This window comes from Pelophylax lessonae (genome assembly GCF_965119305.1).
Source record: "Pelophylax lessonae genome assembly, chromosome: 2".
Classification (NCBI taxonomy): domain Eukaryota; kingdom Metazoa; phylum Chordata; class Amphibia; order Anura; family Ranidae; genus Pelophylax; species Pelophylax lessonae.
This window is the reverse complement of record NC_138769.1, coordinates 650,798,760-650,818,269: the sequence shown is the minus strand read 5'-3', so window position 1 is coordinate 650,818,269 and position 19,510 is coordinate 650,798,760. Positions and strand designations below refer to the sequence as shown.

At 42.6% G+C, this 19,510-nt stretch overlaps 1 protein-coding gene across 1 annotated transcript in view; it reads right to left on the bottom strand.

Moving 5' to 3' along the window:
* Window positions 1-19,510, bottom strand: part of COG6 (component of oligomeric golgi complex 6) — a 229,994-nt gene that overhangs the window by 197,808 nt on the left and 12,676 nt on the right. The window contains exon 4 of the mRNA XM_082246503.1: window positions 186-244. Within this exon, the coding sequence (XP_082102629.1) occupies window positions 186-244 (59 nt within the window). The remainder of the gene's footprint in view (window positions 1-185; window positions 245-19,510) is intronic.

The window sequence follows — 19,510 nt, the reverse complement described above, 5'->3', positions numbered from 1 at the left end:
AAATACCACCAAAAGAAAGCTCTATTTGTGTGAAAAAAATGATAAAAATTTTGTTTGGTTACAGTGTAGCATGACTGAGCAATTGTCATTCAAAGTGTGAGAGTGCTGAAAGCTGAAAATTGGTCTGGGCAGGAAGGGGGTCTAACTGCTCTGTATGGAAGCGGTTAAGATATATATGTACATACTTCTCTGCTTGAAGTTTTGTTGTTTTCACAATCAAATCTTGAGTTTGCTCCTTTGATGCCTAAAAACATAAAATGTATTTTTGTTAATAAATATACCTGGACAAAAAAGGGGAAAGGATGAAGAAAATTAATTAAATGTAAAACGATGAATATAATCATTTAAAAAAAAAAAAAAAAAAAAAACAGCTTACTTGAGAAATATAAAGCAAAGCATAATTACTGCTACATTTCTGATGAGGAAAACCATATTACCGCCACCTGCCATATCACAAGGGACCGTGTTATTTACCTCATTTTAATGAATGTGGCATGAATTATTCATTCAAGATACACATTCAGGCAAATGACTTGAAGACTTTGCTTGATAATGTTGCCTGAAATATGTTCTTATTTTTATTAGAACAGCTGTAATAGTCCAGTGGTGCGGAATATTAACAGGTTAGGATGAGAACTGAAGAAATAAATGCCTGACAGTAAGGAATCATGGGACAGCAAAGTCAAGAGAGATTTTTTTTTTTTCCCCCCAAGTCCTACTTTCTATACCAGCCTTTTTACCCCAGAGGAAAACCTTGAAATCATTTTCTGGTCTCGGGGAACACTTGAAAAAACAGAGTTAGGTACCTGGTAACCCCTTTTCTAGGAAGTCTTCCAGGGCAACATCTGGGAGATAGGTCACCTCTTGCCTAAAAACAGGAAAAACATCATCCACCATTTTAAAAGGCCGTCAGATACCTCAGTGCCTCAGTAAAATACAAGTACTGGAGGAACAACAGGCAAATATACACTATCATTCCATAAAACTTGTTCTAAAAAATAAAAAAATAGGGATGGGTACGAGTGCTGCCCTGAAAGACTTCCTAGAAAAGGAGTTACCAGTTACCCAACTCAGTTTTTCTCAATTCGTCTTTTCAGGGAAGCATCTGATAGGATTTAGCAAGCAATAATACGGGGGGGGGGGGGTCTACAGCCTGAAGGGCCTTGCCAATGAAATATTGGGCTTGACTGGACAGGAAATCTAGCCTGTAAATGTTTTGTAAGGGTACTGAAGCTCGACCAGGTTGCCACCTGGCAGATCTGGTCTGGCGTAGCTCCTCCTTTCTCAACATATAAAGATGACCAGTCCCTGGTAGAATAGGCTGTGATCCCTTTGGGTGATACCTGGTTGAGATTGAGAGATGTAAGAGATGCTAGTCTGATCTAACTGCCAGATCTGTGGAGCTATTGAGGCGAACCCCTTCCTCTGTCCATACTGATGTCAAAGATTTGGGAAATGACCTCTGACTCCACTGAGAGGTTATACATGGAACTATGAAGAGTATCAGGGAACCCTTAATTAAAATCGGTTTTTGGAAATTACACTGAAATAGATTAATCTGTGGGCCATGGGAATAATGCTCCAAGCACTGGAGATAAGCACTGGAGACAATAGGAACCAAAAAAAAAACCCTACAGCAGAGATCAGCATGCCACCCTAAAAAGTGGCCACAAAAAACATCGCTGTGATGCCACTTGACTTGCTAAGTGTCAATGGCCCCAGGACCACCCAGGCAACATTCAATGAGCAGCCAATCAGGCACTGTATGTATGGAAACGCTGTTTCTATGCCTGGTTGGGTCTCAAAATAGGTAAGAGATCACCCATACCCGAGTCAGTGTGAACTACTGTAACGACTAATTAGACTGGAGCATAAAATAGTATATTAGTAATAATTATACCTAGACCATAATAACCACTGAAACTCCTGATGTGTCCAAATAGCTACTTAAAGCATGGACTAACAAACAACGCTCTTGCCCATCAGTGTAGACAGGGGTGACCAGGAAAGTGCTCTGACCACAGAAAAGCAATGCACAGAAATTTCTAAACTGCCAATCAGCATATGAGAAATATATGTTTGTACAATCATACAGTACATTTTTGCATACGCAATAGAACTGTCCCCTTATCTGAATGCAAATGTCAGATGTTCTTACTGTGTATTAGGTCCCCCTCCCCCCCCCCCCCCCCCCAAGGACTCCGACGCTAGTTGTGATACTGGTATGAGTAGAATTGGCTAGATCCCTACTTGACGAGACTGGGTCTGTATCAGTAAAAGGATAACTCATTCATGTTGATTGTTACACCACGTTCTGTTAAAGTGGACCTTCAGTCAGAAAACTAGGTCCTGCTGTATCACTTCAGGCTGCCCCCTTCTGCAGGTATAGCTATGTAAAACGCTAAAAATAAGGGTCTATACTGTGTAAAATTCAGTAATACACTGACTCACCCTGCTTTGCACATGCTCAGTTGCTCCCTATTTTAGGCATTTTTAGGCAGTGCCGAGATTGTAGACCAATCTGCTGACAGCCTTAAAAGGAGAATTAAACCCTATTCTTTACCATAAAGGAAGCTGCTTCTGTCTGATCTGCAACCGTCATGGTGCTGCACATGCGATCAGTCATGACACTAGCCATTTGATGGTTTAAAGTTTGGTTGATGCAACAAGGGCATGTGACCGTTAGCAATCCAGGCATTACAGGAATGTAACTTTTTAGAGACCTAAATCGATGGGATTTGTTCTGCTTTATGATTCACTTCTGCTCAGAGGCCATATAAAAAGATACATATTGACTATATATGAATATAGTGCCATAACAACCCAAGCCAGGAATAAGGTCCGAGTTATGGCAAATAATGATAGTCTGAAACACTCAAACACTGCACATAAAATGTGCTACAAGTTATCATGTGAATGACCTGGCTGCCTTGCAGCCCTAGCCCGGGATATACTATTGTATAGAACAGGGATCCTCAAACTACGGCCCTCCAGCTGTTGCCGAACTACACATCCCATGAGGCATTGTAAAACTCTGACATTCACAGCCATGACTAGGCATGATGGGAATTGTAGTTCCTGAACAACTGGAGGGCGGTAGTTTGAAGACCCCTGGATAGAACATAGACACTATGATATAATGTAGTGGCCCCACGTCCTTAGTGTAGGTACATCCTCTTGTACAGTGCAATAAAATGAAGACCATTTCTACTGTAGGGATGTCTGCATAAACACAATTGCTTTTGAGGAGATGAGGGATATACCATATTTCCCTGAAGCTAGAGGACTGGAATCATGTCCCATAAGCTACCAGTGTCAGGCCCAGGGAGTGTGTCTGCCAATACCTGAATGTGTGGATATTATGGCGCTTTTCCACTGCATGGAACCGTACCAGTTCGGCACGCTTTTGTGCTTTTCCACTGCGGTACCGCATGGTATAGGGTCGGAACGGTTCGGTACGGTACGGTATAGGTTTGCTTTTCCACTGCATGGAACCGAACGGTACGGTACGGTACAGCTCTGAAAAAACAGTACCTACTCGATTGTGGTTCCAACAGGTACCAAACTGGTACCATATCCCACAATCCTTTGCATGCAGTCACTACTAGCCACTGATTGGTCAGAGAATCACACCCACCCCGTTGTTATCCCACCCACTTAACTTTAGTACTACTTTAATGGAAAAGCAAACCTATACCGTACCGTACCGAACCATTCCGACACTATACCATGCGGTACTGCAGTGGAAAAGCAAACTGGGCCAAGTAGGGCCGAGTAGAGCCGAGCCGGTACTAGCCGGTACTTGCAGTGGAAAAGTGCCATTATTGTCTGCTGGATGAAGCCTCAGGAGCGAGATCTCCTGGGCAATCCATTTACAAAGACAGATACAACTGGAGTATAATCAAAGAGATAAATGTATAAAGAACTGACTAGTGTTCAGTCATGTAGAACCTGCTGCAACAAAGCCTATTTCCTACTGAAAGTGTGTAGAAATATCACCAATATATAGAGTAGTCAGTTGTGAACTCCTAAATAAAAAAAAGGAGGTACCCTGGTCAGGCTCCTGCCCAGGTCTAATACACACACACACACACACACACACACACACACACATATATAAAAAGACAACCACATTGACAACTGCATATAGTCGGAGTTAAAGCAGTATACATATAATAAAAGATTCCCAAATTATCTACCATTTGCAGCTGAGGCCCATGCACAAAGTAGACTATCAGTAGTATCAAATAAAAACAGTCACAGATAATAAATTGGCAAAAGCCTTGAGATCCTTGAGACCAGAGATCCTGCCCCCAATTTATTCACTTCATGTGCATGTTCAAGATTGACATAAAATACTAGCATATTGCAGAACCCTGAGGTCAGTCATGGTGTATTCAACTGAAAGATACCCCCTGATCTGCAATGCATACGCAATTGAGGTTTATGCCATCAAGCAGTTACCAGAATCCAGGACCTAGGTAAAAACTTGCTCTGTGGCTACCAATGCAATATATATCTATCCAGTGGAAGTACTGGGGGACTTTAGGTAAAAAGTGTGAAGGTGAGCGCACCAAGTGGTGTGTATAGTGGTTCTAGTAACACCTAATAGGTACAGCTTCCACTCCTCCCTGACCATGGCCAATTGTTTAGTTGGAATGAGTGACCCATAGAAAAAAGTACACTAAAGTAAAACCTGAATATCTCACTCAGGTGGGAGGTAGTGTTGAGCGAACACGGACTGTATTATTCGGGTCAGTACCGGATAATTGGATTTTTGTTACCCGGACACGGACCCGAAAACTTTACTGTATGTTCGGGTTTAAAATCCGTGTTCGGTAATTTTATTTCCTGCTTTGTATGTAACGGCGCGCTTTTAATGGCGGGCTTTCAACAGCCAATGAACAAGCGTTTAACTGGTGTGCGCCATCACAGCCATGCCTACTAATGTATTAGTAGCTGTGATTGGCTAGCTGAAGCATGTGACCCAGGTCTTTATAAGCTCGAGAGACACAGCGCGGTGCGTCAGTCTGCTGTAGTGTAGGGAGAGAGCACACAGAACGGTGCTGGCTGCTGCTGATTAGGGACAGACAGGGTAAAACAACATTGTGCTGAAAAGAATGCAGGGACAGGTCGGAGTGTAGGCAGGGAAAGATATTTGAGCATTTTAGGGACAGGCTGGAGAGATTAGGAGACACAGGACAGAACAATCGTCCGTTAGCGATCTACATCGATTTTGCTGTGTGGGGGGTGGTGCAGTGAACAATCTTTTTGCCCTCACTTGAGCCCACTGAGGAGGAGGAGGAGGGAGAAAAAAAAAATATTTTTATCAGTCTGTTGTGTGCAGCGTTCAGCTATATTTTACTACAGAGTGCTGTTCTAATCTGCTATTTAAAAATTACAAATTTAAAGGGGAATTTTTTTTTAAGAGCACTTGCCATGCTCTTAACTACATTTTGCTGCCATTTGCAGCACTCTAGCCTTTTCCATTTGTTTTTTAGAGCCATTTTAGTGCCTGAAAGTTCGGGTCCCCATTGACTTCAATGGGGTTCGGTGTCTGGGTAAAGTTCGAAAAAAGTCCGGGACACGGACCCGGACTTTTTTTTCCAAGTTCGGCCGAACCCGCCGAACACGGACATCCAGGTGTCCGCTCAACTCTAGTGGGAAGCACCCAAAGTCTCTCAATTTCTGAGGTCTTAATCTGGTCAGGCCTGGTAGTAAATTAAAGCTGCTGACATCCTGAGCCTGAAAAAGTAGCCAGAGCAGTCAGAAGTACACCACCTGTCTGTGATAACAAGCAGTCATTAGGCACAGGTTTGTCTATGCAGGCCTTGCATAGGAGACTAGTCCAAGATCCAGTCAATTATATGCAGGGATCCACACCAAAACCAAGCACAAAGAACTGATTGCACCCAGGCTGAAGGGTGAGGAAGGTGTTTGACATTTTTTACTAATCCTTTTAGAACTCCAAGGGAGGCTTTTGCCACAGTTTTGCTTATGTACTTTTGGCAAAGATGTTTGGCCCAGCTGGCTGGGATTTGCCCTCACAGGAAGCACATGCTTAGGAAGGGAATGCACGCTGCTGGTCTTAGTCAAAATCGCTGCTACCACTAATTAGCATTATATGCACAGTGGTTTGGCAAGTACAGAGGTGACCTCAGGGTGCTCTGGTGTACCTTGAAGCGGCCCTGGCTCGCAGACTCTGCAGGGCAAAATGGTGCAGCGTCCAGCAAACATCCAACACATGTTCCTTGAAAGCTTTCCTGTCCCTGCTCCGGCCCCACCTCCAACAGCCCCATCAGTAATATGGGGGACACACATACCTGCTGATAGTGTGCTCTGTTCTCCGTGCTGCAGAAGGTGTCTGGCTCTGTAAGATTGAGGTTGCATGTTCCAGGTTCCAAAAAACGCTGCCTTACCGAAACAGGAAGGGATGTTACCCGCTGCAACCAACCAGGATACACCTGCAAGTGACGCAATCAGAAATGTGGTGTACCACACATCCGCTCATCCGTCCACGAAGATGGCATAGGTCAGAAGTGATATCACTACGTCCCACGAGCAAGACACTGCCATCTTGGTCCACCCTGTGCTCCAAATTACAGCAGGTTGGAGCCAATGCCTGGGGTAAAAAGAGCAAGTGGCCCTTTGCCTCCTGGCCCTGCAGCAATGAGTGAGACACACTCAGGGCGCTATTGATTTGTTACTTGCAGATGGGGGGACGGTTGCTTACCCCCCAGTAACCCTGAGGGGGGTCCTCTAGTTGCCCCTGTCCTGAAGCGGCTTCCCCTCCCTAGAGGCTTGTGCAGGCAGTCGGCAGGCGCTTGCAACAAGCAAAGAGGTTAGAAGAAAACAAACTGCTTGTAGTTCCTGTTGGTCCATAGGAAACACAAGAACTGAGGCACTGAGGTATGTGAGATGGCCTTTTAAAATGGCGAATGATGCGTTTCCTGTTTTAGGTGGGAGGAGACCTTTCTCTCAGATGCTGCCATGGAAAACGACTTGAGAAAAATAATTTTATTGGTAGTCAGTGGGGAAAAATGCCCCCTACATTGGAGGGTAGTGGGAAAAATGCCCCCCTTACAGTAGTGGTCAGAATGCTACCCTTACATACAACTAAACAGATATTTGGGTTTGACAAGTAGCACTGACCTTAGACCTATGCAAGCACCATCAAATGGGAGGTCTATCAGCCACAGTTCAAGGAGCCACAAGCAACTTTTGGAGGAACCCTAGGGTTTCCACGGAACTCTGGTTTTGAATAGCAGTGCAGGTTGATTTTGCAAGGTATATATGTTACATTAATCTAAATTTGGCTACAGAGCCATTTTCATAACACCTAAACATGAACAAAAATATCAGGGGTGTACTCACTTTTGTGAAATACTGTATATATGACATGAGTATCCCAATGGCTTTATGCTTTATGTAGAGCAACAATTTTTTTCAGATCCTCAGAGCTCTTTTGCCATGAGGTGCCATTTTGAACTTCCAGTGACCAGTGAGAGAGTGAGAGAATTTAATACACCGGCTCCCCATTCACATTCCTGAGACCTTGGAACACTAACGAGTCACATGACACCTGGAAAGGAAAATGGCTAATTGGGCCCAATTTGGACATTTTCACCTAGGATGTACTCACTTTTGTTGCCAGCGGTTTAGACATTAATGGCTGTGTGTTGAGTTATTTTGAGGGGACAGCAAATTGACACTGTTATACAAGCTGTACACTCAATACTTTACATTGTAGCAAAGTGTCATTTCTTCAGTGTTGTCACATGAAAAGATATAATAAAATATTTACAAAAATGTGAAGGGTGTACTCACATTTTTGAGATACTGTACATGAGGCTTTGAGTAGAATACACTGCACATGCATAGTTGAGCATCCTTAGCGGACCATCTGCCAGGACCTGGATAAGATAGCCAGCTCCCTGGGTAGATAAAAAATTTCCCAGCACCCTTACCAGCCAGCATCAAGACTACTCTATACTGCGGTCAATTTGGTATTTTTGCTTTCAGAATAAAAGGATTCCTCCATTTACCAAAGAGAAACCAGAGGAATATCTAACAGACCAAGTGATATTCCTGTGCCAGGAGCACAGGGAGCCCAGAACTGTCTTGCTACACATGATCTATGCAGAGAGAAACAGCATTTTTACAAACTATTTGGATTAAATAATCTATATGTAGTTTTGGAACCTTTATATAGTTCTTATGAGAATTGTTTGTATTTGCTAATAATGGAGAAATTGCTTTTGAGATGAAGATTAGGGAGCCCTCTCTCGCATAATTCATTCATTAATTTCAGTCCCTACTTTCTGTATGAATGTCGGAGCTTCAGGATGGTCCTATCCCTCTTTCTTACAAAATGCTTTTATCAGGGTTGCCCCGATGAAAGAATTTTGTAACAAAGAGGGATATGACCAACCTGAAGCTCAGGCATTCATAAAGCAAGTGGGGCCTAAAATAAAAGTTCTTTGTAGCCAAAACACTGGTACAATCTGTTACTGTGACCCAACCATTACCTGCTAATGAAGTTTTATTATTGCCAGTTAGCCAAGCACAAAAAAACAAGGCTAGGATGAAAGTCTTATGCTTCCAAAAAGCATATGTTAGAATCCTGCATATTACCTAGAATATTACCAAGAATATGGTAAAGATATTATTGACATTCCGACAAGATAATTAATGAACTGCGACACAGTAAAATCGAGGAAATACTAAAATGCAATATGTCACCCAACCCTGGAGACAGACATTAATTGCATTATGAATGGTTATGATAAATTTTCCATGGCTGTATGCATTTGCCATATGTTATCTTTATGACTGTCAGAGTCTTTTCCCTCAACACAGACATCCATGTCTAAAAAACTACATAGAAGGAAATTCGGAGGGGATAGAAATGTCCCCCGACAACAAATTTCCATACAGCAGATTCCAAAGTGTTACCAAAAACTACACACCCCCATAGAAAACATACTGCTTGGGTTATTAAATGAGGGCCCAAATGGAAAAAAAGAGGCCTCCTCGGGAGTACATGGGAATCCAAAGTGGGAGCTAACTGATGATAAATTATTAGAGGGACACTCTTCAACAATGCTGGCCATCTGGACACCTCTACTGCAAGACAAGGCCCTGATAATGGCAAGTGTGTGACATGGAATTGTCTACAAGTGCTGATTTAGTCACAAAAAGGTGGTGCTAATGTGGTCAGTAACCCCAAAATGCGAATTTGTTCTTGAAGTCACAACATATTCCAGGCTACCTGTGCATTTTCAAATTATACACACTGGAACAGTGTCATTGTGGTGTAAAGACATGCACATGCATGAAGCAAAAATTACTGCAAAAAGGTGTAAAGAGAAGCACATGTATGGAGTAAAAATGGCAACAAACAAGGGCAACACTTTTACCTAGCAGCGAGTCTGCATTTATTATAGGTACAAACTGGGGAGACTTTATCAAAACTGAAACAAATAGAATCTGGAGCAGGCTGTGCATGGGAACCATCCCGCATCTATAGTCGGCTTGTTTAGTTAAGCTTGGAAAATTAAAGATGGAAGCCAACTGGTTGCCATGCACAACTGCTCCACATTCTGGCTGCTCCAGTTTTGATAAATTCCCCTCACTATATTTTCAGCATATACAGTGGATATAGAAAAGAATCACCCCCTTTAAAATAATCACATTTTGTTGCTTTGCAGCCTCAAATGAAGAGAGACACAAATTTTGTTTCATTCGGCTGTATTTACTCTACTCAGTGCAACATCCAAGACAAAGATATAACATCAATATGTCAGAAAACAAAAAATTAAAAAAACGGAATCACTGAGTTGGAAAAAGGATCACCCCCTTGTGCCAGTATTTTAATGAACCACCTTTTATTTTTAAATTACAGCCTTTAGTCTGTTGGGATATGTTTCCACTAACTTTGCACGTCTAGACTTCTATGTTGCCCACTCTTCTTTGCAGAACTGTTGTGGACTGCAATCTTCAAGTAACACAACAGATTTTCAATGGGGTTTCACCTTTCCCTCCTTCAACCACTGTGTGGTCCTTTTTGCTGTGTGCTTTGGGTCATTATCATGTTGGAAACCTTCTTCTCATTGACAACTTTCTGGCAGAGAGCAGCAGATTTTCCTAAAGAATTTGACGGTATTTTGCCCCATCCATTTTTCTTCTATCCTGAAAAGTGCTCCAGTCCCTGCTGCAGAGAAACACCCCATAATAGGATATTGCAACCTCCATGCTTCACTGTAGGAATGTTTTTTCTTTTGGATGGTGAGCTGTATTGGATTTCCGCAAGACATATTGTTTGGTGTTGAGGCCAAATAATTCAAATTTAGTCTCATCTGACCATAACACCTTTTTCCATGTGGCCTCAGAATCTTCAAGGTGCGTTTTGGCAAAGCTCAGTCATGACTGCATCTGGCCTTTTTTTAAGGAGTGGGTTCTTTTTTGCAGCCCTCCCATACAAGCAACATTTGTGGAGAATTTGTGATATTGTTGTTGCATGCACACAATGACCACTCTTTGTCATAAATTCCTGCAATTGCTTCAGAACTGCTGTAGGCCTCTTGGTAGCCTCTCTGACCAGTTACCTCATGGCTCATTTTTTATCTAGTTTGGAGCAACGTCCTGATCCAGGAAGGATGGGTGCTGTACTAAATACCTTCCATTTCTTAATAATAGGCTTCACTGTTCTTCTAGGCATTGATAAACTCTTTGAAATATTTTTGTAGCTGTCTCCTGACTTGCCTGTCCACAACATTTATCCCAGAGATCTTTTTAAAGTACCTTGCCAATCATAATTGATTGTTTGTTTCAGTTGCACTATCAGGGACTAAAATGCTCCAGGAAAGCTCTTTTCGTGCTGAGCTAATCAAAATGACCACAGCTGAAAGTCAAAGGGCATTGTGTGCCATTATGAATGCGATTAGCTACACCTGATTGAGTTTACAAGTCATTTTTAGGAGGGAGGGGTGATCCTTTCCCCAACTTAGTGATTCTATTTATGAATTTTTTTTCTGACATGTTGGTGTTATATCTTTCACCTGGATGGTATAAGTTGCACTGAGTAGAGTTAAAACAGCTTGATAAAACAAAAATTATGTCTGTCTTCATTTTAGGCTGCAAAGCAAAAAAAATGTAATTATTTTAAAAAGGGGCGATTCTTTTCTATACTCACTGTACTGCAACAATGACCTCAAAGAGCACTGAATGGGCAAAGTAATGTGCGATACAACCTTTAACCACTTAAGCCCCGGAGGACCCCTGCTAAAGAACCAGGGGTTTTTTTGCGATTTTTTACTGCGTGACTTTAACGGACAATTGCGCGGTCATGCGACGCTGTACCTAAACGAATTTGACGTCCTTTTTTTCCCACAAACAGAGCTTTCTTTTGGTGGTATTTGATCACCTGTGCGATTTTTTGATCACGCGCTATAAACAAAAAAAAAGCGTAAATTTTGCAAAAATATCAATATTTTTCACATTTTTTTTATATGAAATTCCCCAAAAAAAAAAGTAAAAATCAAAATTTTTTAACATTTTTCGGCCAATTTGTTTTATGCTACCTATGTTTGGTAAAAAAAAAAATCGCAAAAAGCGTATTTTGATTGGTTTGCGCAAAAGTTATCGCGTTTACTAACAAAGGGAAAGATTTTTGTCATTTTTGGTGGTTTTTTTTTTTTAACGCGTAATGGCGGCGATCTGCGATTTTTTTTTCGGTAGTGCGACATTGCGGCGGACAGATCGGACCCTTGACTGACATTTTTGACACTTTTGGGGGTACCAGTGACATTACTGCAGTAATCAGTGCTATGCATATGCACTGTTACTGCAAAAATGACACTGGCAGGGAAGGGGTTAACTTTATTGGACAGGGAGGGGTTAAGTGTGTCCTAGGGGCGTGATTCTAACTGTGCAGGGACATTCCTATTGGTGAAAAAGCAAAGATCAACCGTTCTACATAGTAGAACGGACAGATCTTCACTTTTACACAGGGAGAACTGACAGGCAGCTTGTTTACACAAGCTGCTCTGTCTTTCTCCCTTCACAGGAGCGATCGCAGTGTGACTGGCGGACATAGAGTCCGCCGGTCACACGCACTGACTTGTCTGTGAACGAGCCTCGGCGGGCGCGCGCCCGCCCGCGATAGGCTCGCAAGTCAGTGACAGGCGAGTGACGTACCGATACGTCACTCTGCCTGGCCGGGGCTGACCGCCGCAGTATATAGTCGTGCGGCGGTCGGCAACCGGTTAAAAGCTTACAAGCCTAATTTTTACTTTTTTTTCTTTTTTTAATTAGAGACTGTACCCATAAGAAGGAACTCTCCATAGGTCAGTGCAGTGGCTCTATTTTCCAGCAACTGTGGAAATATATAATCTATATAGGAAACATTAGGTTTTCAATAAGTCAGCAGGCATAGGCTCACATTGCAAGACGGGCAATAAAACATGTGCTGCAAATAAAACTGGTACAACTTATGTAGGATTTGTTTAATCTCTGTGTAGTCTAGTCACCTTACTGGCAATATGCAGGGTTTACAATCACTTTAAGTTCAGTTTTAAGTATGTAGTGGTCTACTACAAACCATAAAAATATAAAATAATATAATCAGTATAATTCAGATTTAACAAAATCTACACAGCAAACCTCAATAATACTTAATTTGCACTATTATGATGTAAAGATCAAATAAACTGGATATATCACAGGCCCATTGTAAAGAGAATGGTTTATCCCAGAGGCTTACAAATTTTGCCAGCCAAATACTATATAAAACAAGTGTGCTTAAAGCAGAGTTCCACCCAAAAAAGGAAGTCCTGCTTTAAGTACTCCTGACCACCTAACATGCCACATTTGGCATGTCCTTTTTTTGGGGGGGGGGGGGGGGAGCAGGTACCTAGTTTCGACAGGCACCCGCTCCCATTCTGCTCGAGCCGTCTAGGCGGCTCCAGCGGAAATTCTCCTCTCCCCCTCCTTCCCTGCAACCTTCTGGGACACGTCACAGGTCCCAAAAGACTGCCGGCCATTCAGGGCGCGCGGCTCGCACATTCGCAGTGCGCATCTGGCTGTGAAGCTGCAAGCTGCCACAGCCGAATGCCCACACTAGAGATAACAGCACCGGGGAGAGCCGAGGGAGAGGACCGAGACTTCGGGCGGCTGCATCGCTGGATCATGGGACAGGTAAGTGTGTGTTTATTAAAAGTCAGCAGCTAAGCTTTTTGTAGCTGCTGGTTTTTAATAAACACAGAAACGGCTGGAACTCCGCTTTGAGTAAAAACCATACACATGAAAACACAAGTTTATTTGTAATAATGGTAACTAGTCCACTTGGCTTTATACTAATGAGATGTGTATAATGATACAAATACTGAAACCACGGGGTGCTGATCTTCTCCTCTTGTGCTAGAGCAGGGGTCTCCAAACTGCAGCCCATGGGCCAGATGTAGCCTTTTGCTTGCCTTTAACTGGCCCTTGGGGCACTATTCCTTCCACTTACACCAAAGATGGAGCACTATTCCTCCCACTAATACCAACAATGGGGCACCATTCCTCCCACTGACACCAATGATGTAATTTTTTTTACTGCTACTGACCACCAAGCCTATGGCATTATTGACTCCCAAATGTGCTACTCCCACTATTAACATCTTTTGGGACTGCAGGTGTAGTACCCATTACTAATGATTGCACTAAACCAATGTGAAAGCAGCACAATTTTATCAAGTCAATTTATTGCTGACAATGTGTAGCGCACTAAAAATTATTTTTCTAGGTGTAGCACTGCCCCCTTAAGGACTGCTGGATTTTAAACTTACTGGTCCCCCTGGGTTACCAATAGCAACTTTGACATTCACAATCTATCACTTTAATTCTTGGCTTAGTCAATAACCCATCCAGGGGTATGTAGTAGTTTTTATCTTTTATTTTATTAATTAGGGAGGTGAGAAGGGAATAGTGGAATACTCCAGATTAACTATTCACAAAATGGAGGACTTCTAACTCTCGGTACAGCCAGGCTGTTAATCCCCCTTGCCACTTAGGTGGGTTTAGGGTTAAGTCTCTTTCCAGATGACTTGAACTAAATTATCTTCAGGACACTCTCCTGGTATCCTCTTTCTTGACTGCCGACACCCGTCCGCTGACTATCCTACTCTTGGGGTGGCCCCCCTCAGGTCAGGCCCCTTGACACGATCCCCTGTACTCGAGATACTGTGTCTCTAGGGTTTCCAGTGTCTCCCCCTTAGTCAGCTCTCCTGTACCTCTGGGATCCGCTCTGTTCCTCTGGCCCTCTGCCCCCCCCCCCCCCGAGGCCACTTGCACTGCTACAGAGGAGGCAGCCGCCACCCTCTCTCCAGGACTCTACTTTATACAGTATCCCACAATGCACCGAGACAGCCTGTCTCTGCCAATCACTAGGACTGTATCAAAGCCTATGTATCCATTGGTCAGGTTTCCTCCCACTGTCCAACATGCCTACCTATTGGACCAGCATGAAACACTCTCTAGACACAATGAATCACATACTGAGCACACAGAGCAGACCCCACAAACAGATCCTGCTCTCTGGCAGGCAGGAAGTAATATAGATTTGCCTGCTGCTCCTCTGATAGGCAAACAGAGCAAAAAAACTATACACTCTCACTAGCACCTACCTAGGAGGGTGCTACATATAGGAGAAATGCAACAAGAGCCCCACTACATAGATCAGGGCACCAGTAAATTTATTCTAACCCCAAGTGTGAAGTTACACAACACTCGCCGATAGGCTACTGTTAGCCAAGTTAATGGGAACTAAGTGACACGATGCTATAGCCAAATAAATAACCCTAACACACAAAAATGTTAGTGATCCGGTAAGAAACTGCTAAACGGCAAGGTAAGCTGGTAAGGACAGTGATCATCAAAGGATCAAGACAGCAGCTAACAAGTTGGTATTTAAAAAAAAAAAAAAAAAAAAAAAAAAACACACACGTTCCTCCAGTTTCACTATTCAATCTTATCACAGGAATGCAGTGGTGACAGCTTTACAGTTACAAGACTAGTGTATATAGCAGTGATGGCGAACCTTGGCACCCCTGATGTTTTGGAACCACATTTCCCATGATGCTCATGCATTCTAGTTGTGCATCATGGGAAATTAAGTTCCAAAACATCTGGGGTGCCAAGGTTCTCCATTACTGGTATATAGACATCTCAGATTTGTTTCTATAGTTAGATTGAGAAGAATTTTTAATGCATGTGTGATGCATTGTATGAGTTTTAAACAGGATAGTTTGGAATCGTATATGCTTGCACTGCTCTTGATGATGTCCAGATGAAACGCGTTGCTTAGGGCTTGAGTACTGTGACAACAGAACCCTAAGAGGAGAGGTCACACACAGCGCAGGAAGTTGTAATGGTGCAGTTCTTGATTAGTATGTAAGCTGTCAGATTCCTAGTGCTTGGCTCAGCAGGTTACTTGTGACTACTACTGTATTGGTCTATATGGATTGTGTTTAACACTATGGGGTTATTAACTAAAACTGAAGAGTGCAGAATCTGGTGCAGCTCTGCATTGAAACCAATCAGCTTCCAGGTTTTGTTGTCAAAGCTTTATTGAACAAGCTGAAGTTAGAAGCTGATTGGCTACCTTGCCCAGCTGCACCAGATTCGGAGTACACCCCCTATTCAACTTCTCTTTTTCTCTGAAACTTCCTGAATGGGATCTACTTTCATGAATCGGAGTGTGTTAGACGATAAGGATAAGGACCAGGTCACTCCTATATATGGTATTTAACCATTTTTTTCCTGTGCTGTTTGACCATTTTTGTAATAGTGGGGAAAAAAAAAAAGTCTGGTGAGTAAGTTGGGTCACTGGGGTATATCATTAGGGGGGGGGGGGATACAAGGCAGTGTACCACATCGGATGTGAAGATTGCAGACACGGTTTCTAACTTTTAGCCTCGGTTCACACTAGGGCGACCTGTGAGGCGACCTAGTCGCCTCACAGGTCACCGCAGGTCGCCTTCCATAGGGAAGCTGCGGACCCGTTCTAATAGGAGCGACACAAGTCGCTCCGACCTAGAAAAAGGGTCCGGAGCTTCCTTGGGGCGACCAGGAGGCGACCGCCATAGACTTCAATGTTATGAAGTCCGTGGCGGCCGCTCCGAGGTCACGGCGCGCTGCTCGCACCGCGACCTCGGAGGTCGCCACCCGAAGTCGGATCGCGTGTATGTGAACGGGGGCTAATGGTGTGATTCCAAACAATACTTGGTATTCATTACTTAAACACTATGTCTGGACTTCTGGTCTATTGTACTTCCAACTTGCAATATTGATACATTATTTGTAATATAAATGTATTGCTCATGCACATGTTATGCATTTGTAATATATGTTTCATGTACTGCAGGGATCCTCTGCAGGAGCCTGACTTTGTACCCTTCATCACGAGTACTAGGCTTTGCAGGCTCCTGTGTGAAAAAACAAACAATACATGCACATTTTTTTTTTGCAAAAAATATGCATTTATAATTTTTTTCCCCAAAAGGTGAACTTATCCTTAAAACAAAATACTTAAAAGTGTACATAGCATCGAAAGTCAAATCAAGAAAAAAGGCAATTAGAAAAAAATACTTGAGGGTTCTAGTTTGTGTGATATACTTTTTAGTTTTTTTCCTTATTTAATCTTGCATGGAAAATAATAAAGAAAAAAAAAAAAAAAGAAAAAAAATCTAAAGTAAGTTCACTGGAAACTTTCTGTGCATTTCCATTGCGTATCAAATTGATCAACTTGTGAATCCATGAGTGGCACTGAACCAAACGGGTATAACCACTTGCCTACCTGGCACTCTCACCCCCTTCCTGCCCAGGCCAATTTTTAGCTTTCAGCACTGTGACACTTTGAATGACAATTGCGCGGTCATGCAACACTGTACCTATATGACATTTTTATTCCAAAAATAGAGCTTTCTTTTGGTGGTATTTAATCACCACTGGGTTTTTTATTTTTTGCTAAACAAACAAAAAAAAAAAAAGACCAAAAATGTTGAAAAAAAAAAAAAAAAAAAACACCTTTTTCTTGATTCTGGTCATAAAATTTTGCAAATAAGTAATTTTTCTTCACTAATGTGCAGTGATGAGGCTGCACTGATTAGGCTACAGTGATGGGTACTGGTGAGGTGGCACTGATGGGCACGGATATGCTGCACTGATGGTCGCCATTATGCTGCACTAATGGGGAGGCCCTGATGAGGCTGCACTGATAAGAAAGCATTGATGGGAGAAGATATGCTGCACTGATATCAGGCTACTGATGATCAATGCCCTGATTATCAGTGTAAATGTCCCCTGTGACAGGATAGTCGGTTACCGGCTCTCCTTTCCTCAAACAGTAAAAGTGCTGGGGATAGGAAATGATAACCAGCATTTGTTTACATGTGATCGACTTTGATTGGACACAGCTGATCACATGGTAAAAGGCCGCTGTGATTGGCCCTTTACCTCGAAATGTGATCAGCTGTGTTCACAGAACACAGCATTCACATTGGGCGCCCGATGCGCGCTCCTGGAACACAGGGTTCTGGTAGGACGTCAATAGACCCCCTCCCAGAACCGGGCGACCCCGCTGTAGCTGTCTTTTGGCTATTGTCGGTTAGCAAGTGGGAGGCGAATGCAGACAGCTGACAAAGGCCCAGGCGCCAGGATGCAATTTCTAATCACCTTGGTGACCTGGTGCCTGGGATTAGTCGAGCCCTGCAGTAAAGTAATAGGTTCACAAAACTGCAGGTTCTATAAGTTATAAGAGCTCCGAGATTCCTGAGCAAGTTTCAACTTTCTAAACGCCAACTAGCTCTCATGATTTTAAAATTCAAATAAAATGAATACAACTCCACGTCCTATTTTTTCACACTGAAAACAGAAAGGATTCCTTTCACTGAACCCCACAAAATGGGAAAATACCTGGATTCAGCGGCACCAGGAGATAGGAAACAGAGACTGTTCATTCCTACATCTATTAATAAGAGACACTTAAGCAGAGCTAAGCAAGCTTGTCAGTGTAATAAGAGTAGAGAGAACACAATACCAAATGAGATTCCAGAGAATTATGGACTAATTGCCTGTGAAATTAAGAGCACTTGAACAGCTTGCCAAAACAAAAAGCCAGGAGCAGCTAGCGTATGTTTCCTCTTCCGTCCTTCTCTGACTATGACATTCCGAAGACGTGTGAGCAATAAAAATATGATGTTCATGAATACCAGTCTAATATTGCATTATCCAAACCAAACACAACACTACAAGCAATGTGACAGCTCAGTAGCTGCCAAGTTCATGAAGTCCAGAAAGATTTGGTGTAAAAGTCGAGTTATATTGATCATAATCCCAACTTCTTTTTTTTTTTTTTTTTTTATAGGTCGGACAAAAGCACAAGTCGTCATTTTGGCATTATACCAACTGCTGTTTGTTATTAATTTGTCACTTGTATTCAACCAAAAGACAAATTAAATAGAGTTCTCCTACTGTACAGCAACAATGAGCTTCCCTATGCTTTTTAATCAGCCAATTCAGAGGTAACAGCTACCTGCTGATTACTTTTGGATGAAGAACAAAATTTCCAGCAATTTAGATACAATGGAGCACATTGAGAGCCTTATATAAAAACTTGTTCTGCAATACTAGCCTTCACCAGAAGATGGCACCTCAGGAGAAATATAAACCTGAAGTCAACCTTTACCACTTAAAGCGGAGTCCCGGCCTATTTATCAACTTTACTGATTCCTGGAGTGCTTGCTATGCTCATAAACAATTGGGCAGTTAAAAATTTTTTCGGGGGTCTCTTACCTTATTTTCAGGGCATTTTTGATTGTACTTCCTCCTTCTCTATTCTCTTCTATCTTCACGGCCGCCAACGTCAGTTCCGCCTTTGCATTGCGTCCTGGGAGCTGTTTGTCATCACTCCCAGGAGGAAATGGGCAGTGAGGTGGGCGGCCGGCCGCTCCTCTCCTCTATGCCGACTGCATAGTACAGCGCATGCGCGAGATTGCCAGGTGCATTCTGCGTAGCCAGAATGAACCGGAATCAGGAAGAAGGACACAGCAGATTACACTGCGGCTTCAGATGCCCACATCCAAGATGGCCATGCTCAAACATCGTTTTTAAAAGTAAGATTTTTGACTAAAATCCAATACTGTACAACTTGTAAGTATGAGAATAGCGGTTCTATAAAGGGCGATGGATTAGTATTATAGGGGTATTATTAGTTAGAAAATGTATTTGAGGCCGGAACGCCGCTTTAAAGGACCAGGCCTTTTTCTGACACTTGTTTACAAGTTAAAAATCAGTATTTTTTGCTAGAAAATTACTAACCCCCCCCCAACATCATATATTTATTTAGCAGAGACCCTAGAGAATAAAATGGAGATCGTTGCAATACTTTATGTCACACCATATTTGCGCGGCGGTCTTACAAACGCAATTCTTTTTGGAAAAAAATACACTTTTTTGAATTATAAAA